At 35.7% G+C, this 24,257-nt stretch overlaps 1 protein-coding gene across 1 annotated transcript in view; it reads right to left on the bottom strand.

Moving 5' to 3' along the window:
• ahr2 (aryl hydrocarbon receptor 2) overlaps positions 1–9,208 on the bottom strand; it is a 76,947-nt gene extending 67,739 nt beyond the window's left edge. Inside the window, exon 1 of the mRNA XM_039682624.2 lies at positions 8,878–9,208. Coding sequence (XP_039538558.2) covers positions 8,878–8,936 — 59 coding nt within the window. The 5' untranslated portion in view covers positions 8,937–9,208. The remainder of the gene's footprint in view (positions 1–8,877) is intronic.
• Positions 9,209–24,257: the final 15,049 nt, after the last annotated feature.

A 24,257-nucleotide genomic window follows, 5' to 3' on the forward strand; every position in this document is an offset into this window, starting at 1 on the left:
CATTTGTCACCTCTTTGCCGCAACATTATTTAAGTGTTTAAATGCATCAATATTAAACTACATCATATTAAGTGTTTAAATTTATCAATATAATCATTGATGCAATTATTTAATTGAAATGTTTCCCATCAATTGGAATAATTTAATTGGAATCTCAATATGCTTGTCAACAGTTACATATGATATTTATTAGGGCTGTCAAATGATTAATCACGATTAATCACATCCAAAATAAAAGTTTGTGTTTACATAATATATGTGGGTGCACTATGTATAATTATTTTGTATATATAAATATATATATATATATATATATATATAATACACAAACACACATGCATGTATATTGAAAAAAATAATATTATGTATATAGAAAATATTTATATATAATATAAATTATATATAAATATATATACAGTGTATATACATGAAAATATTTCTTAAATATATACAAGCATGTGTGTGTATTTATATATATAAAATAGTTATACACAGTGCACCCACATATATTATTTAAACACAAACTTTTATTTTGGATGCGATTAATCGCGATTAATCGTTTGAAAGCCCTAATATCTATATAATTTACATACATAATTGCAAATAAAAAGTCCATGTAGAAGCCATTTAATTTTTTTGAAATAATTAAAACATAATAAAGAAAAAAATAAGCGAAAATGGACAATAAGCAAACAAATAAAAATAACAATTATTTGTCTTAAAAAGCCTATATAAAAGTTAATACATTAATAATAAATAAATAAAACATAAGAATAAGGCCAGTGAAAACATCTCCAGATCAAGTAAATATATTCGAGTTGTGCTTTTAACAATTTGAACAAAACTAGACAATAAAGGAAGGTCATAGAAGTCTTCGGCATCACAACAAAGTCTCTTTTGCATAGCTAAACTACAAGTACCAACAGACCAACTAACCGTAACTTCCTACAGGCAATTACGTGTCCCTGAGCTTCAACACTCTTCATGAATTACATCTGATCCAGTAACTGGAGTTCTGATCATCTGGACCTCCCAACATTTACTGTGGTCGCTGAGGAATTCTTTTCATATTGAAGACATCACTCAAAAGGGAACATCCAACATCTTTCATTCGTCCTTCTATCCTCTCGTGTACAAGCGTTTCAGGCCAATCACATGAGGTCTGACATCATGACTGTTTTCCTCAGCAGGTCCTAACATGCAACAGAGTTTCTCATGCTGCCTGCAATACACGGCGGACCATCCGAAGACTCGTCTCTTTGTGCTTGTATTCTTTTAATGCTCATCTCTCAGTGTAGTTCGCTCTCCCATTGCTTCTCTATACAACCGATTCTTTATTTTCCCTCTCTTTCCTTTGAAACTTGGCGTTCGGCCTGAAAACTCGAGCACTGGAAAGACGCTTTCATAAAGTTTGCAGTCATTGTTGCACAGCAGCTTTTCTCCGTCTCCATGTTCTGTATTCACTCGAAGGGTTTACTGAGGACACCGTGAACAATCTGAAGGCATTCGGCACCAGATCCCAATACATTCCTTCAAAAGTCTTCTTTTTTCCACGTCCTTGTTTCTAGTCAGTTGTGTGCAGATAGACAAGTCAATAGTTTGGGCTAACTTGTAGTTTTTTTTTTATCATGACTATATCAGAATAATAGTAAATATCACAAATTTAGCATGGGAATTATGTAGAAACCAAAAACATTTAAAAATGATCTCAAACAACTGAATAAAACACTAATAAATTACATGCTTTGAAGATCATAAAAACAAATTCAGTCAAGTGTGTCCAACCTTTTCATGGTAGTGTTTTTAACAGAGATTTGAGATCTGCAAGAAAAGGCGAATTCAGCCAACAGTGGTTGTTTTCCACCCGATAACCTCAGCTGAAGCTCAACCACATCTGGTTTGGATCAAAAACTCAAGTTGAAAAAAAAAAATAATAGAACTTAATAAAACGCATATCTATTTAAATCAAGTTGAAGTTAATATATTTAATACACAAAATTTTAAAATCAGCCACAAGACTGACCAAAGTGCAGTAGAAAAAGCCACAGTAAATGGATGGATGTGCTTTTTAGGGTTTCAAAAAATGAAAACAAAAAACCGTTCACTCCCATTATTAAGCTTGGAAGAGTCCGGATATTTAACCACCAGTTCCAAACCAGTTCTTTTTTGGTGGAAAAGGGTCTTAGGAGGGATATAAGGAAGCAGTAGTTAATCTAAATAATAGAGCCCGACCGATAAAGGATTTTAAAGGCCGATACTGACACAAATATTTTTTGGTTTTAAAATCCGATTTTCCGATATATCGGCCGATTTTTTTTTTCTTATTTCAGAAACGCGCAAAAAAACATTAACAGATTTCCCTAACACTAGTTATTTGTAGTTATTTATGAGTTTCAGCTAAAATAATATGATTATGCATTTTAAAAAGAAACTTGTTTTCTTTTATTATCACAACAGAACAGACTGGCATTAGCTAGCTTTGTGGTTAGCTAGTCTATGATGAGCCATAATTTAGCAATGGATAACGTCATACTGCACATTGTAAAACATACATTTTCAATATAACAGGCCAAGGAGAGATGATACGTCTCATTGCTATAACTGTCACGGGCTATTAAAGAAATACTTCAGGCACATTGTCAAAAGTTAAAAGGAGTCAGTCAACTACACTGTAACAATGTAACATAACTATTACTAGCTAATTCCGCTTCACTCTCGGCTTATTTAACCGCAGCAAAACTGGACATGATAGTCACGAATTTTGTCATGCTTATTTGAGTTAAGAGAACTGATGGAGATGCTCTTTAAATTGTTATTCAAGCAACGTATGTCTCGTGACCAACTCAACGAGTGTTACAACGGGGTCGGTGTAGAGTGCCCTCTGGTGGACAAACTATACAACTCCAACACTCATGACATGGTTGAAGCGTGTTTCGTCCGTTTTGATTTTATTTTTGAAATATTCATTTATCGGCCATTATAACTGCCGATACCGATAGTTTAGAAAATGCCTAATATCGGTCTGCCGATATATCGGTCTGGCTCTACTAAATAGTAGATTTTATGAATAGGAAGCTGTGGATGAATAATACCAATAATATTCAACATTAACTTTCTGATCTCTCTGCATTGACACCATTAGAACTGAACTGAGCTGGAAGATGACATCACTGTTTTCTACATAGCGGCTATATATGAACCAAATTAAAAACTATTTTACAACAAAAATGAACCATCGCTGAACTTACTTAAGCTGGACTATGACGCTATTTTCTTCTAGATCTGCTACAGCACAAACTTTGTTGCATTATTTTCAAGTTATCACTGAAGCTGCTTTGAAACAATCTGTATTGTAAAAAGCACTACATAAATAAAGGTGACTTGACTTGATGAAGAGCCTTTTACTGGTTTACAGCTGCATTCTGGACCAGCTGGAGGTGAGCAATTTGTGACTTAGAATTACCGCAATGTGAAGGGTTGCAGTCGTCTAAAAGAGAAGTAATACATGCATGGACAGCCATATCTCAAGTTTTATCAGTGTTTAAATATTGACAGTAGACAGAGTTGAAGGAAAGTAGATAATCCGAGAAGAATGAAACCATCACATTAAACATGACTTCTATGCCGATAAATGAAACTCAATTGAACATTAATTATTGGACATATCTGATATAGCATTGTATTAGCATCGCACACATACACACACTTTTAAAAACAAAGTTACACCACTGATTGCTAAGGCAGCTGTCTGACTCTGAGATGACAAATGGAAACATGGTTTGAGTAACATTAGCAACACATTATTAGCTGTTGGATAATGTAGACAAGCCAAAGGCTTATCATATCCATTACTATTATGTGTCCAACATAGAGAGCAATACTGTACATAACAACGCATTGCCACTCTGATACATCGCCTGTGTAATTCACTCTTCCTTTAATTCTTCTGAATTAGTTTCTGGTTCAAATATATATGGCTGAATTAAATCAATATTTCCTTGCTTTTTGTAGCGTTTACCACAGAAAAATGGAGAAGTGGATCAGGTATTTTGAGCTGGTGTAAGTGGGTGGAGGCGGGGCTCATTTGCATATTCATGACTTTGCGTAGAGTAACATTCAAGCTATTTTAAGGCATGAAGACATTATTATCAACAGGAAATTTGTCATTTTGGTGATCAAAGATGGGTTTTGAGGAATAAAATGAGAAGATGATCAAAATAATTCAGATACAATTACAGCAAAGAAAAGATTTGAACATTTTCATATCTATATCATCTAGCCCTAAGGTCAATAGGTACACATTCAAGTTCTGTCACAAACTTTATCTGACCAAACGGAGATGCATCAGCATCGAGTGTCTGCTTTCCTCATTCCTTCCCCGAGACAAGACTTGTGGGTATTTGAAGTGACGGACAGGCTGAAACTCTAGTCTGTGAGGGAGGGACTTTCTGCACTGGTGCTGACCCAAATTTCTTTCAGTACACAAAGCTCAGTATCAATGTAGCTTCTGAGCCAGAAATAATACCCATCTCATCTCGGTGCACACACGGTGTCAGGGTTGCAAACTCCCTTACGTCATGACTGGAGGCGGGACCATCATGTGAGCAATTAACAAAACCAGCTGATCTTCATTTACAGAATTCTATTTTTAAATGAAGAGCTAGTCTGTGAACAAATCAAACTGATGACTCCAGAGTTTAGGCCCGTTTTTTAAACGGGTTGTGCTCAAGCCAATAAATTCAACTACAATATTTGGGCAATTAAAGGAGTAGTTCACTTTTTAAAAAAAACTTTTACTGATAATTTACTCACCCCCATGTCATCCAAGATGTCCATGTCTTTCTTTCTTCAGTCGAAAAGAAATTAAGGTTTTTGATGAAAACATTCCAGGATTTTCTCCATATAATGAACTTCAATGGGAACCAAACGGTTCAAGGTCCAAAAGACAGTTTCAGTGCAAACTGCAAACTGTTCAAAAGGCTTTAAACGATTCCAGACGATGAATAAGGGTCTTATCAAGCGAAACGACCACTCATTTAAAAACAAAGTTTAAGTTTTATAAGCTCAAATTTTCGCCTTTGAGCTTATAAAGCTTAAACTTTGTTATTTATTAATTAAATGAGCGATCGTTTCACTTGATAAGACCCTTATTCATCATCTGAAATTGTTTAAAGCCCTTTGAACAGTTTGCACCGAAACTGTCTTTTGGACCTTGAACCGTTTGGTTCCCATTGAAGTCCATTATATGGAGAAAATCCTTAATGTTTTCATCAAAAACCTTAATTTCTTTTCGACTGAAGAAAGAAAGACATGGACATCTTGGATGACATGGGGGTGAGTAAATTATCAGCAAAAGTTTTTTTTAAAAGTAAACTACTCCTTTAAAACACTATAATGGAATAGCTAAAAAAGAAGATATTTTGAAGAATGTTTGTCCAAACAATGAAAGTCAGTGGTGCGTAATATGGTCCATCTGCGTATTAACACAAAAATCAGGTCAAATCACCTCGCATTTTAAAGTTGAAGGAACTTCCAATTTGTTAGATGCTAGTACTTTGCTGCATAACTTTACAATTTCAATGCCATGCTGACTTTCTTAATGCACCGCGAGAAGCTGAAAGAAGTAGGGTGAGGTTAGCGAGTTCATTACTTGCTCTTAAGTTTTTTATATTAAAGTGTTCGGTTTAGACTAGAAGATTTTGGGGCCAGGCTGCATAACTTTTCCGAAGGATTTCAATTTCAACCTGCCGTGAGATGCTGAAAACTTCCAGCTGAAGATCCAACTGCAAGTTTTCAGCAGAAGGGTGAGGTTAGCCGGTTCATTACTTGCGCCTATGTTTTTGTTTTCGCATAGATTAGAAGTGAGGAAATCTTGACAAGATTCTTTAGGGGGAGAGAAAGAGAGAGCGAGGCTCTACTGTCCTACAGCATTCCAACTCCCAGCAACGGCGGTGTGAAGCTAGGAGTCTGGTTACACCCCCTCTCAATACCTTCTTTGTGTCAGATGCAGTCTTTGGTCGCTCCAGCGCCTCGCCACCCTACTGGCTTGTTTTAACGTCTATCAGCAAGCTAAAACACACACTGCAGTTCCAGCTCCAGTAAGCAGCTATTCTGAAGTGTGGACATGGCATGCAAAGGTCATCCATCCCCTGCGCCAAAGATGGCCGTAATAAACACATATCCCGGTGGGTGGGCTTGATGGTGCTGTCAACAGGTATGGGGCTCTGCGCCACTGCCTTCTAATGCGCGTGTTTACGGCCAAGTACATTGGGTGCACATCAACAAGCATAAATTCTCACACAAATCCCTCCTGTCCATCAACTTAAGTGATATAAATCAGTTAGACGCAGTTAAACCAATAACAAAACAGCTTAAGAAAAACAGTCACACCTTACATTAGTGTTCATGTAACAGAATACTTTAGTATACTGTAAAAATGTTGTTACTTTAAAGTGCCTCTCTGACCTGAGCGGACACTTTTATTAGTGTGACCAACACACAGCATTTTTTTTGTGAATTTTGTGTAAACATTGCGTAAAATAAGGGTTTGTTTTGACTATTTTGCGTACATCTCTGTGGTCAGTAAATTGAATATGTATGGTCATGGTGACATTGGCCAATTTTAATTTTTTAGAGCAATATCGAAATGCTTTAAACATATGCAGAACTATTTTTAATTCAATTTTTACATAATAATAATAATAAGAATATTATTAATAATAAAACAACATAAATTATAGAGAATTATAGATATTTTAATGAAAAATACAAAAAATATTACTAGTTATTGTGATATTAATGAAAACTCAAATGTACAAAATGTGCAACAACTGCTTATTTGTACCCTGATATTGATGAACGAATTAAGCAAAACCATTTTTTTAAGCTCAAAACCAATTATCGATCAACTTTCAAATGCATTTTAACATTATATCAGCCAGTGGCCACCTTTCCGTCTAAATTAGTCACAAAAAAAAAAAAAAACATTGGTTACAACTAATATTTAATAACATGCTTGATTTAACTAGTTAGTAATAAGACTTATTAATAAGACTGGTAATAAACTGCGTAATAAATAGAAAGAATTTCAATTACGTATGAACTTTATTTATAGCAACAGGTTTCCTCAATTTAAATTTGAGGAAAGTTAAGTTAAAGGGATAACTTAGTCTGCCGGGAGCTAATTATTTTAGTCGATAAAGTTTTACATATGCATATTTTTCTTACACAAACGCATCACTTCACTTCCGAAGGCCTTTATTAACCCCCACAGATTTGTGTCGAGCACTTTAACCATGAATAGATGTGCTTTAATGTACTCCCAAAGTCAAACAGCCATTCACTTACATTACGCTCTAAAAATGCTGGGTTGTTTTAACACAATTTTGGGTCAAATATGGACAAACCCAAACGTTTTAACCCCCCAAAAATTAACACAATGGCTGGGGTTGTGCATATTTGACCCAAAGTTGGGTTAAAACAACCCAGCAATTGTTTTTGAGTGTATAAAGCTAGGAAGAGCTAGGACATTTTTTTAAATATAACTCCGATTGTATTCGTCTGAAAGAAGAATGTAATACACACCTATGGCTTCAGGGTGAGTAAATCATGGGCTAATATTCATTTTTGGGTGAACTATTCGTTTAAGTCAAATGATCACTTTTTTTAAAGTGTACTTAATGTGAATTTTTTTGTGTGTGGATATTCTTGTAAACACATTTTGTTAGCAACACTGGTATTGTAATCCATTTGCATGTGATATGTGTAGCATGAACACTGTAAAGACAGAAAGCTCTAGATATAGAAAAGGAAAGTTATTGTCAATGAAGGGATATACCCTGAAACAAAGCACAGAACTAAATTAGAAGTCATTGTTGAAGACAACTCCATTTTCGTCAGATCAAACTATCTGCAAAATCATGAAATTAAAGCATCTGCAAGCTCCTTCAAGAGCTCAAAGGCATGCTTTGGATTTCCAGCCAGTTCTACCACAGTTGCGTAAGAGTTTGCGTGACTTAAAAATATGTTAATTTGAGGAGGGGGAGCGAGCGAAGAAAAAGCAAAAAGGAAAAAAGAAAAAAAAAATCTGTGTTCTCATGATGTGAAAAAAGACTATATCAGATTACAATAACATACTCCCCCCGGCTCACCCCTCCCTCGTGTAAGCATCGCGTGAGAGCGCCGCCAACTCTCAACTTGATTATGATTAATACAAGAGTACTATTTCCATGCCAGACTCAGAACTACACACACCAAGCCCGAATCTTAAGGTGTCCCGACCCATACAGAACTATGTCAATTTCAGACACGCTTTTGTTTGCGATGCAAGAAGTTTTCATCATTATACAACAACTTGGTACAGCCATCACAACTTTGCGCAATAATTGTCATTTCTACTCCATTTTATGACTCCAAAGTCTACAATTCAAAGTGGCAGTAAACAAACTAGTTGTGACTTTGACACCACGTTTATGTTATTAAGCAGAAATGTAATGTTTGTTTCTTGTTTTTACAGTAAATGAAACTGTACTGAGATTCGTTGAAAAGTTTGAAATCACCTCAGGGAGATGAAAAAAGGGTATTTTTTAGACCATACACACACACAAACAACAAACAAACAGACATAGGCGAAATATATATATATATATATATATATATATATATATATATACACACACACACACACACACAATTTCTATTATTACACTTTTTAAAGATATTATATAACTAGAATTTGCGAAATAGGACACAATTGCCAAAATGTTATAGTGAAACATTACACAGCCTCTCGAATTATTGCTATTGTATCAATAACCTTGATGCACGGGACGCGAGCGCGCTTTGAACTTGAACATGAGAGTCCCCACAAAGACTTACATTTTCTGAACGGGCTTCTTCCGTTTCTTGGCCGCATAGATACCGATACCCCCCGACATGGTTGTCTGGTGTAGGCTATCTGAGAAGTGTTTAAAATATGACTAGCATGTAAAATCCCCGTAGTTTCCTTTAACTCGATGAAAGAGTGAGTTATTCAGGTAAATCCTCTCACATGTACATAAACAAGAGGCGAATATTTCCCGTCCAGATGTAATTCCTGTCAGCGGCAGTTCTTTACACCAATAGCAGGTTCACATGAAAGCGAAAAGTTTCCGAAAGTTTTCATCCTCAACACGGCGAATGCAATGGCGTGAGCTGAACAAATTTTCCTTCTTCCTTTTTTGTTTTTTTCGACCTGTCATTCTCTAGTGGCTCCACACAGCGCTTGTAGGGAGCTGACTGGCTGCCAGTTCTGAGCGTCGACCAACCAGAAGCGTTAGAGCGATAGGCAGGTAAGCTGGACGCTTTGTGATTGGTTGGAAGAGTCTTCAGGAAATCATAAATATAGGAGCCGCTCTTAAGGTGGACCGGAGAAATACAAGCAGCATTGCACCCTCATTCGGCTGCACTACGGTACAGCTGCAGTGTTGTTAGTGCAACGTTGTTGTTATAATTGTTTTATATACATTTATTTCAGAAAGAAATTGTGTATTATAAAATACCAAATCCAACTATTAGTGGTGTAATAGCCTATTACTACTTAATTAGTTAGAAAAAAATAGTTATGATGTGTTTTACTGCTTTTCATATGTTTATTATGCATAGTTATTATAGTTCTTGTTGGCCTGCAAGTATTTGCACACTTTGCCACACCTAAAATGTCTGAATGTCATAGCATTACATAACACAGTCTCTAAATCCATGTTGTTTTTCTTGGAAGATCTAGCCTACTAGAGCCCCTTTTAATCAAAATAGGCTATATGACAAGATAACTTGGTTTATTATGATACAACTATAGATATGCTGTTCAAAATGAAGTGAAACAGTATTGTGACACTTTTGTCTGGTTGTGAAAGGGTCTGGATCAAGTCCACAGCTAATGTGATGAACTACACCCATGAACTTGAGGGGAACTGATTTCATACATCCCTTCATCTTGGGACCAGTTGATTACAAGCAATTACAAAAAGAAGGCGAGTTCTGGGAAAATTGGGATTTTTTTTGTTTGCAGATTTTGTTGTCTAATGCAGTGACATTCAAATATTTGTAGTGAAGCTAAAGTGTTCAAATACATTTTGGCACCATGCTTTTGAATTAAATCATGCACCATTTAGAAAGATACAAATCTGTTAATTCATATACACAATAACATGTGTTTGACTGTGTTAGTGGAAAGATTCAGTCACACAAATGCTATCTTTATCCATTCATAGTTACTCACATGACAAGATTATGACAAAGTTTATGATCATGCAGTATATTGTATATATTCAGTAATTTGGGACAATTTCACAGTTTTGCCTTCAAATTTTAGTAAATAAAAGTATATATATAAAAATAATAATAATAATTATTTCTAATATGTAATATAATTATTTACTTCTAATTAATTTGTTTATATTTTTATATATGTATTTATTTATGATAATACTAATAATACTAATTATTTCTAATATGTAATATAATTATTTACTTCTAATTAATTTGTTTATATTTTTATATATGTATTTATTTATGATAATACTCATTTTTACATTTTCTGTAGAAAATGTGGTTCTTACCTTGCATGCCTTAACTATTCTAGGGTGTTCTAGTGGTTGCCAGGGTGTTACTATGCAACTGGCTCTTTTTTATCCTGTTTTAGTCCACTAGGACAAAAGCCGTAATTTAATCACTTAGAAACGCAACAATACCTCTCTCTATAACAAAGAGAGTGATTTGAGGCATCACTCATCTGTAGCACAAACGTGCAGGATGAGTTATGAATCAAAATTGAATTTATACCACTAAAAGGCTTAAAATAAGCTGAACTTAAATATAAACGTCATCTGTAAAGTTCAAAGCACACAGCTACTGTATAATCTGTCAGTTTAGGTCATAGATATTTACCCTAGATGTCGCCTTGGGGTTCTAAACATGCGTCAAAAAAAAAAACGCCGCCATCTTGGAACAGGAGTCTTGTCATAGGAAGTAGCTAGGTAACGCTGCTATCTCTGCCTGTACGTCGAATTCGTGGATTTTCGGACTTTTGTGCTGCATATGGATGTTCACACGAGCGAAATCTGAACAAGGATGAATGTTTTTCTTTCTTTTTTTTAATTTTCTCTGGACTCTATCATAAATACATCTGACCACTGGAACGAACCAAAAAACTAGAAAATCGCATTCATGACGATTTATGCTGATTTTATTTCCCTTAGACCTTTGCCTACATTGATTATGCATTAAAGAGGAGGGGCTCGCCTGTTCCATGATGGCGGCTCTATTGACGCTACTGCCGTAGCCAAGGCGACATCTAGTGTATATATCTATGAGTTCAGGTAAGCAGATAGGATGTGCCTCAGGCCTGCTTTCCCCACATTTGATTTTTTTTCTTTCTAATACCTTTCTCATTGTGTGAGTGTGTGTGTGATTGCAGACGGTTTCAGTAATAGTGTCTACAGTCACGCTCTACAAGTCAGGTTTCCATATCTTCACCTCAGGTATTGTCTTTTAGCCCAACGTTTAACAACCAAAAAAACAGGAAATGCATACAGACACTTATCTAAACACACAGACAGTGAGAGAGAGAGAGAGAGAGAGAGAGAGAGAGAGAGAGAGAGAGAGAGAGAGAGAGAGAGAGAGAGAGAGAGGCCTGATACTTTTGGAACATAAACCAAGAATGTAAAAGCAGAAGCATAAACGTGTCTCTTCAAAAATTAAAAATTTGAAAACCATAGAACAATAGCAACCTCATAGCAATACATTAAAAAAAGCATCCATACCTAGAAACCACCAGTAGCAACCACATAGCCACATGATTAAAAACCTATCGGAACACTTCATAAACTTAATAGCAACACATTCACAAACTTTCATGCATAAAAATCACCTAACAACATGAAAAAAGCCTCTCAGAACAGTTTACCAACCTTAGCAACACTTTAAAAACCATCTCTGGACACATTAGGAACTTAACCCCGGTAAACCTCCACACCTAGTCGTGTTTACGATTGTATTATGAATTTAAATCTCATTGGTTTCACAATCAGAAGCTTTAATGTTGTGGTAACATTTATTCTTACTGTGAGTGACGACACAGCGTCCCAAGATGGCGGGTGTGCCGACGTGTCTGAACGTAAGCATCTCTAGGTCTACTTATATGGCTACAAAGTCTATCTTTGCCTAAACCACCCAGAACACCAGAGCAACAAACACCTTTCAGAACACATTAGAAACCTCATAGCAACACATTAGCAACCCTACACACCTAGAAATCACCTAGCAACATGCTAAAACCTCTCTGAACACGTCTAGCATTCCCCTAGCAATAGCACGAGTTCAACATAAACAAGTATTACTAAAAATCTAGTTGTTGGTTGTATAAATGAATCGCCAGTGTTTTCCCGCTGCTAATATGGAAATGAAATCCCTATGTGCCACTTTTGTGTAAATATTAATTTAGCCACCTTTCAACGTTTCCTCAAGAAAACAGTGGAGCAGCACGACGGCTCTTTGCCAGCGCGCGTGGGAGGTTTCCAGGCAGCGCTGTTCATTAGGTTCATGAGGTCTCTGCATGTTCGCACTGAATGACAAAGCTGTTTTCTGTTCCATAAGGAGCCGTATCGGACCTCCGTATACAGTTTACTCTGCTCCGCGATTTGTCAGCGAGGTGTTTGAAAGTTCAGTCATGCAGCGAGAGGGGAAAATAGTGATGGAAATCAATCAAGCTATTAATCTTTAGACGGTGGGTGATTATCAGGAATGATGGACATATTCAAACGCTAAGAAAGTGACTTTTATGGTCAAATGTTGAATAGATATAAACACAGCCCATTGAATATATCAAATAGTAGATTAAACTTATTTAAATTAAAGTATAATTTAGTCATTAAAAGTAAACTCTTAGGATGTTTTCCTATTTAAAAAAATCCCCAAATTTGCTATGATAATTCCAGTTTTCCATTGTTGACTGTTGTACGCACCTTCTCATTGTCACCCAGGTGTGCGAGGGGTGTTAATTAGTTTACTAATCTTACCCAAAAAAATGTTTATATCGACAAATGAGCTTCTAACTACGGTCACTATGGTTAAGACCCGTTCACACCAAGAAAATGAAATATAACGATAACTATAATAACATCCACACCAACGAACAATAAGATTCTGTTTAAGTGTTACATTATGTTGTCTGCCACTTTAATGTTTAAGCTCTGTAAAACAGGATGGATTCTGATTGGCTGTCAATGTTTTCATCATTATCAGCAAAAGTAATTCCAAGGGTATTGTTTCTCTTTGTTGTTATCGTTAAAGTTGTGGTGTGGATTTAACTATTCTCATAGAATTAGCCTAGAACGATTAATAAACGTTGATATCGTCCTTGGTGTGACTTAAAGTGGGCCTTTAGTCACAGTAGCCTACACAGAGTATTGTTTTGGTATAGCTTGATTTAACATGACGATTTAATTTGTGCAGTTGTGAAGACTCAATTTTCAAATCTCATAAACTATGCACAGCAAAACTTATTGTGCAACCTCGAAATTGACGTCACCTCAAACATTGATATCCATCTTCTCAAGGTGTTTCTCCACCCAAGGTTTAACATTGACTTTCAGGCTGTGATTTGGTTGCCCTGCAAACACACACATACACATGAACTCAGACTCATGGGCATTCACATAACAAACACACACCCTTGGACAACATCACAAAAGCATCGGTCACACGCCAGTGAGTCACCTTTAAATAAAACAGCCGGGCCAGTTAAACTAACCCTGAGAAAAGACGTTTGGTCTATTTACAGTGGCGATAGCATGAGAACATATACACAGAGTCATCATTAGCGAAATGCTCCTATCAGACGGTTATATAAACATTCAACCTTTTCAATCTCAAATAGGTCCAGTACATTATGTATCACATTTTAAATAACAGTTACACCTTACTAGCCTCAATTTGCCATATCTTCTGAAATGCAAGTAGCAAATGACGGTTGTTGATAAAAGAGAGTTCAGATTATGCTAGTAATAACAATCTAGCATAAACGGACAAATAAGCCCATCCGTCTGCAAAGATAAACACAGATCTAAGAAGAACTCAAAAGCACAAGTATTTCAAAATAAAAGCTGTGTACTTTTAATAGCATGCTTCCAAGTGATTAGATTCAAAAAGTTTTAGATGATTCGTAGCATCTGTGAAGAATTTCAGGGCTGGTTCAGCGACCAAAACAACAACAACAACAACAAAGTACCTCTTGAACCACTGGGTAGAAAGCTAATTTGCCATTTCTGTTTTGATGGCTTAAAAGTGGAAAACTAATTTGATTCTATAGCAGTCAACCAGTGTTGGCTAAGTTACTCTAAAAAAGTAATGAATTACTAGTTACTAATTTCCTCTTCAACAGTGTAATTAGATTACTCTCTCTAAAAAGTATTTAATTACTTTTAATTGCTAATTACTTTCAAAATCCCATATCAATCTCAACCAGCTGAATAATACAAGGTTAGACATGAATCTGTTTTAATTCTTTCAAATAAATACTAAAATTGCATGAATTATCCTTAAACTGACCAAGGTGGAGAAGGTTACATTATAAAAACATACTTTTTAACATCAGACAATACATTTTGATGTTAAACCCACTATTGCTCATGACATTTCACACTTTTTTCATACGTATTTTACAATAATTCATACGAATTTGTACGAGAGTGCGGTCATACGATTTAGTAACCTCATAAAATGCATACGAATACCTGTGAGATCGGATTGATCTATACACAGTATTTACCTCAATTACATCAGAAGTAACTGTAATTAAATTACAGATAAATGAAGAGTAATCCCTTACTTTACATTTTCAAGGGAAATGTAATTCAATTACAGTAACTAATTACTTAGTAATTAGCTACACCCAACACTGCAGTCAACTATGCCAAGATTTTAAAAGAAATGAAAACGTACCAACTGAACATTGCCTTATATAATTAATTTTGCATTTAATACAAACCTTGCCGATCTTTGAGATCCTAAACCTGTACGGAACAATCTAACCAGTGGGAATATCTGTGTTTTTATAAATAAACTTGGCGTTAACTTAACTAACCCGTGCACCTCGGGGCCCCATGTGTGAGAGTTGAAGTAATAGGTACTATTACATTTACAGAAACTTTAAATAGTGTAGACCGCGCAGTTTTATGGCATGATGTAAACTTTCTTTGTAATTACAGCAGTTTTTAATTATAATCAGATCTGCTGCCTACTGCATTTACAAAGATGACTAATAATAAGGACACCTTGTTTTATTGAGAGCTAAAACAAACCTTAAGGCTTTTCCGTTCCGCCTGGACGATTTGGCAAAATGCCGTTTTTACACCACAAGGCTTGTCAGGAAACATTTGGCTGGCGGTCGCTCGCCAAACAAGGTAAGTTTACAACAGTGGCTCCCAATGAGCGGCCATTTGGTTAAGATGGGGAAAATGCAGTTTCTGAAAGGAAATGTCTTGTGTTACCATAGAGGCAGTTTTGTTTAATTACAAACAAAACCAGCAACCAGTTAAATTGCTGTTTATGATGTGCCACACTTCTGATTCTGCTCAAATGACTTTTTGTTGGGGCAAGAAAGACATTAAAAACTGTTAATAATTGTTGCCATTAAGTCCAGCAGATCTGGCAATTAAGTCTCGCATGTGCTGCAGAAGATCGAAATGAGTTTCGAGTTTTTGTTGTTTTGGTCTGATCGGTTTCCAAAGCTCACCCAAAAAAGCGAATTTATTTACTTGCCTTGTGTTCTTCCAAACTTTTGCGACTTGCGACTCCAAGTCTTCAAGACTTGCGTTTATATTACTTTAAAGATGTTTAGATGTTTATAAAAAAAAATCTAAATTTTATTCTAATAAATGAATTTGAAAATATTTACAATTTACTATTATAATTTATCTTTTAAATACCGAAGAATATATTTATTTTTAATGAATTGTTTTTGGATTTTTGCAATATTAGTGCTGTTAAATCGATTAAATAGCATCATAAAAGTATATGAAGAGGTCAGATGCAAAATGCCATTTGAAATTTTCTTCTTTAATGATGATTTTTATCAAGCTTGTATATTTAAGTTCAGTGATTTCACTTAAATGGCAATGATAATTACCTATTAATTGTTATTTGAGTGAAATTACTGAACTTAAATATACAAGTTTGATAAAAATCATCATTAAAGAAGAAAATTTCAAATGGCATTTAGAGGCTTTTGCATCTGAACTCTTCATATATATATATATATATATTAATTTAAATGCATATATACCCACCCACATACAAATACAGCATATACAAATGTTTGTGTAAGTTAAAGGTTATGTAGGTTAATTGATAATATTTAAGTCATTTACATAACTCATTATATAGGTTAATCAATTTAACAACGCTACTATTACTGATATCAAATCGATTAAACACATCTACACAAATGTACACTATACTTTTACGGTTATGGGCTCAAATTTTAATATTCTGTTTTGTTTCTCTTAGTTCCTGTTTCTCTGCTGTTTAGTCTCGGTTTCTTATGTCACTGATTATATCTTTGTTTGGTCGGTTCGGATTATATCTAATCCTTGGTCGGTTATTGTGTGTTTATGTTATTGTGTTGATTTTTTAAAAGACTTTTAATATTCATTCTGATTTGTGTGTGCTCATCTAAATGTGACAACATATATATTACACACATATATATTATGTAAAATTAATATTTCGGTATGATTGTACAAAGTTCATCGCACATGTAAAAGAATGCAAACACAGCCTTCTTTTGAGGAGCACCACACTTTTATACCCCACCACATGTGCCGTCTTAAAACTACGAATTACAGCCTTTACAACTGTAAAAAAGGAGAACGTGTGTATATCTGACCACACTGTGTGAAACCGTCGAGCATGTTTTCACTCTCAAACCACAGCTCCAGATTGTCCCAAATTCAGCAGAAGACACGCCGAAGCGATTTTTACTCACAGTAAAATCTTTACAAATGGGATTCAGAAATTCGGTATAAGGTTAAACGTCAGACAACAGTGCTGTAGATATATGGTGGCCTTTATGTAAAGTACACATTTGTGTTATTATGGATCACAGTTTAAGCCGTAAATCACTTATTTGCCCATTTCTGTGATTTATGTTTCTTCAAATGCCAAGTGGCCAAATGAACAAAACACACTTTTGTTGTAGGAAGGACAATAAAGGCTTTAACCAGCTCTAAGATAAACCCTGTGGGCGATTTTGAGTAATATTTACACAACTATTTGAGTTGTCTTGGTCTAGAGTTGTGTAAGGTAAAACTTGGCAGTCTGTAGAAGTGCGAAAAGAAAACTTGACGCCTATGTTCTTTATAGGAACAAGTATCACTTTGTAAGCAACTGTCAATCATACTAGCATTTAGCGAATAAAGAAAAACATTGTTTTTGTTGTGTAGTTTGAGGGTTATCAACATAGTTTTGATATCTGATTGCTTTTCTCGCCATGTTTGTCAAATTAATGGGATTATCTTAGGTATAAACTTGTTTAATTGGATGTACAAACACTTGTTTGAGCATGCAGTGTCATGCCAAGGACTCTATGGTGAAATCGCAACGGAGCGCATGCTTCACAGATCAAGACGCTTGATAGCGCTGCTCAGTCCAATAAATCTCTCTTAGATAAACACATGTCGACACATTAAGAAAAGGTAAGAGAAAATTAGAGATGGGAATAGCACTTAGCAATTTACCTCGGTACATTTCTAAACTGTCATATCAGCAAGTTTGATTGTGAATGCTCAACTTTAAGTCCAAGAAATCTACAAAGAACATAGTAAATATGCTTTAATTATTTGTTAGGTATTTAGGAAGTTTACCTCATAACACCATAAGCTAACCATTAGCGTTAGCATTACTATTCATCTCAATGAATCCATGTAGCCTAGCTTAACATCTAAGGAAAAATCTTTCATGGTTTTAAAGGCCCTCAATCTAACATTTGAGCAATGCCCAGAAATGTCTAACTTGCCATGCTAATTAGCTAAACCTTGACCACTACAATGCATCCTTATAAGGTATCAAAACAGAGATTAAATTGAACGCTCCAACTACTAGCTAAACATAGAACCAACGTGTCTGTGTATATTAAAAACAAGCTAATTCTGATGTAGGTTTGACATTGAGTATGTTTATCTATCTGTCTTCCCGTCTCTCTCTTTCACTTCCACTTTACTTCTGTTTTGTTTGAGTTTGTACTTCAATCTATGTTGCAGATACAAAGACGGTTGACTAGACCAGCCTGTCAGACTTAAGAATCTCTGCACTCACAATAAATTAACTTATTTTTCCACAGCTGTGACAAAACAGTGAGTCTAAAATCCATTTTTAAGGAAGATGCTAAGTAGGCTACAGGCCTAGCTACTGTATATAGTTATAAGGTAAGGTAAGAGGCTTGTTTACACAAGTACACAAGTGTTTTTTCTAAGTGACACACACAAAACTAAAGACTCATAACTCCAAAACTATTGCAAGGAGAGTCAAAAGGTAGGTATTGTTTGCAACAGGTAAACACAAGAGAGTGTTTTAGCTTGCTAACATGCTAATTAAAGCCTCTAAATATATCAAAACTGAAAACGGACAAAACTAGTAGCTTTCTGTGTAAACAAAAATGTAATTACTCTGTGAGACATTTGAGCACTAATGTGTCTATGTGAAGTATTTCATGACTCATGAGTTGTTGGGCGTCTTATGGGATTTCAGCTGTTGGGAAAACACAGCTGCGAAATAGACATGCATCATATTTATGATTAGTAGTGATGTCAAAAGTTTCAAAAGCATTTTTTACCAGTTTATCATTGAAATATAGCGGTCAATATTACATTTGAAATGATCAAGATGGTGTAACGCCACACACACACACACACACACACATGAAGAGACTCATAACAGCTGTCTTTAGAGTTTTAAGTCTCTGAAGCTGGTCAGTTTGTTTCTGTAATTTGCAGCAGATGTTTGAGGTTACAATATTTCACAGATTGTATCCCGTTCTTACTGTGTGTGCGGGACAGGCAAAGTATTGAGACTATGGTCAATGTGCAAAACTTTAATCTACAGGTAGTGATGTTTGCCAACCAAGACATGCTAAGTCAAGCATTGCTCATTAATATTGCTCATACTTAATATTAGTGATTTGAACAAATCCCTAACTCTAAGTATTAATCTTTGGTGAGTAATTTGTCCAATGTAATCTGCAAAAGCTCACAGTAATGCACTCACTAACATCCAGTAAACCCAGAACATCCTCAATCCACAGCAACATGTTAATACTCTTAAAATCACTTTAACCACCTAACAACCATCCAAACACCTCAGTTACCACAGACCGCACTACTACCTCTCAGAACACTTTAGCAACCAATTTGCAACATAATGGAAACATTTGAATCCACCCAGAACACTTTTTAAACAGCATAGCAACACCTTAACAACCACCCGGACACCTTGGCAACTGCAAGATTCTAATAACATGGTTGATTTAGAATGTTTTAGAAGCTATATATAGCAACATCCTTGAAACTATACAGAATACCCCATAACATCACCGAAACAAGCTAAAACCACTCAGAACACTTTAGAAGTGGCATAGCAACACCCTAGCAACCACCCAGAACACCTTAGAATCTGCATAGCAATGCGATACATTAAAATACTTCATAACACTCACATACCAACCACATTGCAAGATTTAGTAACTTCCCAGAAACCATTCATATTATCCTATCAGCCACATTGTAAGATGCTAACTCATTCAGAACATGTTAGAAACACATAGCAACCGTTTAGCAATGCCCTAGCAACCACCAAGAATGCCTTAGCAATGTGTCAAAATACTTAAGAAAGTAGCACCCATCTAGCAACAAGCTAAAAATCAGTAACATGCTCTAAACAACTCTGTCAAAGCCCTGGAAAACTACAACACTCTAGCTACATGGCAAACACCATAGTGCAACAGAGCCCGCCCACTTTTTCAGCGGTGTTGGTTACGGAAGGATTTTTTACATTAATTTCTCAGATAAGGATTTCAAAAAAAGTCTTTGTTAAAGCATTATAAGCCATAAACCAAGCCACCCAGCTTTAAGCTGAATCATACTGTAACATTACAAACTTTTATTGAAAAAAAATCTGAAAATCGGGACAAAAATACAAAGGTACAAGACTGTACATGGCTTTAGTGAGGGAAATAACTACAATCCCAGGATGCATTGCGAACGGTGTTATCAAATTAAGAAGAGACGGAAAAATATAAAACTATACTTTTAAAAATGTTGATTATATATTTTTTATATGTTATATATAAGATGTACAGTAAATTAAGTTTATTGCAATATTGAAATATTTTTTGAGATAGAGACTAGGAAGTCATTTGCAGTGATTCATGGGAGTGGGCGGGGCTAAAGAGATCTGGTATCCACTCTCTGATTGGTGGAATTTTCACTACAACAGCATGGGCAATGCAGTTTTTCAGTTAAATGATCATTTTAAAACTAAGTTGATAATACAGTTTGCAAATTCAATCGATTAACAACCTCAAAGCTCACAGTAAAAGGTTTATAAGTTATCTTTAAAAAATATTTTCCTTATGGAGAAAATATATGAAGTTTTCACTTCTGGAACTCAACGGTTGCACTCTATTCACCTTTTCGTCATAAACAGACAGTACGATCGCATTCTCTCACATGGATGAATCATATATGGCTGTTGGCTGCTTGGCACTATCGTAGGCGTGAAATTAACCTTTCGAAGACAAATCTGTCCAGTGCCTTCTCTCATTTTATAAACAAGGGATTATTATCGTCCAGGGTTTTGGAGTGATCAGGAGTTATGTCTGCTGTCAGTGGACAAAAGAGTTGCGTTCTGTTTGTAGACCTTCCAGAGTTGGGATTTCTGTCATCCCATCTGAAATGATCTGTTTTCCCTACCCTCCAGAGTTCTTTCCTCACCCTCAATCCTCTCGAATAGTTTTAAATCTTGACGCCTCCACATATTTACATTAGATTCATGCCTTCTTAGCAGAGGTTGGAAAATGTGTGGACTGCGTTTTAGGGTACAAAAGTAGTCTGTGACCGCAAATGAAGATGATTCTGTTTTGCATCTACGATTATAAATGATATTATGTTATAAGAATATCAGAAACTAGCTTGGCTTGGCTCAGATGGAATTCTTGTGACCCTACTGAGGACAATAGGTTTGCATGGATGGATTATAAAAACTATAAAAAGTGATCAGTTAACTTAACTTAAAAAAGTGAGAAACCCCATTGCCTTACTATTATCAAGTAGTCTAAATAAACTTCAAGCTTAATTGAAAAAATGTTAAAAAAAAGTTATGTGGAATTGTCAAGTTCACAAAACTTAATTTTTTAAATAAATAAACTTAAAGTTTATTACTTAATCATTTTAAGGCAACAAGTAAATGTGACTGAAAAAATGATGAATTTCAGAATGTCTTAATATTGTTATCACTCTTTTTTGCTTTGGCCAGGTGTGTTTAATACTGAATGTGGTTGTGTCTGTTGTGTGCTTAAGGTGTGGGATTGACAAGTACATTGTTCGTTCAGGTGAGTGAGTGTGTTTGTCAGGTGTTTTCACCGTGGCTGAAAGTGATAATTCTGTCATCTCATTGGTTTCCAGTTTCTTAAACCGTACAGTGACAAAATAAACACTGCAATTTTGACAAAGAAAGAGAAGCGAGGTGGTTATTTTTCCATGTGCTTTATGTGTTTTGTTTTTAAGGCGGACATTGAAGGTTTTAACCTCCTATTTAATGACAATTCTGTCATTCCAAACGTTTTGGACTTTCTTTCGTCCATGGAATACAAAAACAGATTTTTTTGTTGAATATCCAGGCTGCTCCATACTAAGATGACAAAATGTAGACAAAAACGATTTCAAATAGTATGCACTGGAAAGAGAATCTTACCTCTTTTTTCCTCTTAATCATGTCACACGATCAAGTCTGTACTCTTCTTTGCACCTGTTTGATCTCAGAGCCAAACATGCTAAAACAGATCACTAAATCAATGCTTCAATGTATGTTCCTAAAAAAACCCTGTCTTGATTTACTGCCCATGAGAAATGTGCTGTGGAAAGACTTTCAAATGAAAGATAGTTATTACAGACTGATCTCATGAAATGGCGTATATGTTTGACACGCCAATTCGCCAATTGACATGCCAATTTCCATTTTTGGCGTGCTATCAACACGTATAACCGCTTTTCAGCGTGTTTATGAATTAACGTTACATTACTGTATAAATATATAACCTACCCCAACCCCGTCCCTAAACCGACCCGTCACTGGGGTTAATAGCATTTATGAGTCTTACCCAACCATCCTAGGAAAAAAATATCGCTCCCCAGATGTAGATCTACATTTTGCTTCGTTTCGCTCGGACATTTAACGGTGTTTACAAACACGCGGAATCACTCGGACATTTAACGGCGTAGACATACACGCATACACGCGGATAGCTCAAAATGTGTATAGATAACATGCCACTTGACTTGAAAGTGGCGTGTATGTTTACGCAAAAGTCATGATGACATGTTGGTTATTATATAAAAAAGCAAGAAAACTGCTACATTTTAGCACAATACAAATGCCAATCAATGTAAATCGTTAGTTTGAGTTAAGTAGCTTTGATGTTACTTAGCTAATGCGTGTTAGTAGCTAGTAATGTAACTGCATTTTCAAAAGCATAGTTTGATTACTACATTATATCATGGGTATATTTTAGCTTAGCATGCTAACCCAGAGAGCAAACTGACATTGAATCAACGTGGAAACGACGTCTCCCATGACATCGAAACAACATTGATCTGGCATTGTTTTGCTCATCGAATTAATGTTGAACCAACGTAAGACGCGGCAAATTGGTAATTGGTTTGCAATTGGTTTGCTTTCCTAACGTTGAAACAACGTTGATTTCAAGTTGATTTTCCGTTAGTTTTGAAGAATGACGCGTCTGACGTTGGTTCAACATTAATTCGATGAGCAAAACAATGTCAGATCAACGTTGTTTCGATGTCATGTTTCCACGTTGATTCAATGTCAGTTTGCTATCTGGGTAAAGCTTCAATGTAGCTTCCCAAAAACAAGTATATTTTAGCCGGCTCTCATATTAACATATTCCGAAGGCTGTCATCATTTTATAAGCTGATAGACAAAACAGAATATAAATAAATGCGAAGGAGTTCTCTGTCTCGCTCCGTCTCTTCCACCAGTAATTTGATACTATGTATTTAGCATCTGTTTCCAGGACTTGCTATTTTCCCCCTCTTTATTTTAGCTTAGTTCTTTATAGCTGAACCCATTTCGGTTAATGTATCCTAGAGCCAACTGTGAACAGTGCCAAACCTTAAAAGAGTGTCTGTACAGAGTTCCCACATGTGTTTAGCACTCAAAAAAAAAGAAATCGCATGAAATGATGTAGCGACGCGCTACTAAGATCTGCATCAGGATGATAAAATCTTGCCTTTTCACATGTAATGGATGCATTAACTTAGGCCAGAAACATACTCTAGAGTCTAGACAAATATGCAGATTTAGACACAAATGCTTGGCCAATGCAGTAGAAGCACGTCGTCGTACCTTCAAGTGTATAGCTTCTAAACCAGGACTGTGTCTGAAATAAACCTCCTATAACCCCTAAATAGGGTTATTAGGGTTTTAGCATTGTGTACCATGACAGTAAGTGACCTGAAAGAGAAAGCTGACCATAACAAAAGAATAGTAAATGCTAATGCTAATTCCACATAATGCTAATGTAATGTAACAAAAAATAGCATGCAAAACTAGCAAAATAAAGGGGTGGGGACTGGTTGATTTGCATTAGTAGTGTGTTGAAACTTGCGGTTATGGTTAAGGGGTGTGGCTTTTTCCAAACATTCTCAAAGCGGTTGACCAATCACAACAAACTAGTCCAGCTGTCCAATCAGACCACATAGTGGTTTTCTGAAGGAGGGGCTTCACAGAGACTGGAACTAAACAGGGGTGTGTTTCCCGTAGAACGACGTAGTTAACCGTTTCACTACCATACGATTCATCGTTGGAAAAATCAACTAGCTAGTGACGACTGTTTCCCGAAACCCACTGTCGCAAAGTATCGTTCAACCACGTTGGTTTCGCACGTGGTGGAGTACTACTTTTAATGAAACTGTTTGAGATCCAATTGA

The sequence above is a fragment of the Pimephales promelas genome, chromosome 2, assembly GCF_988280905.1.
Source record: "Pimephales promelas chromosome 2, fPimPro1.hap1.1, whole genome shotgun sequence".
Classification (NCBI taxonomy): domain Eukaryota; kingdom Metazoa; phylum Chordata; class Actinopteri; order Cypriniformes; family Leuciscidae; genus Pimephales; species Pimephales promelas.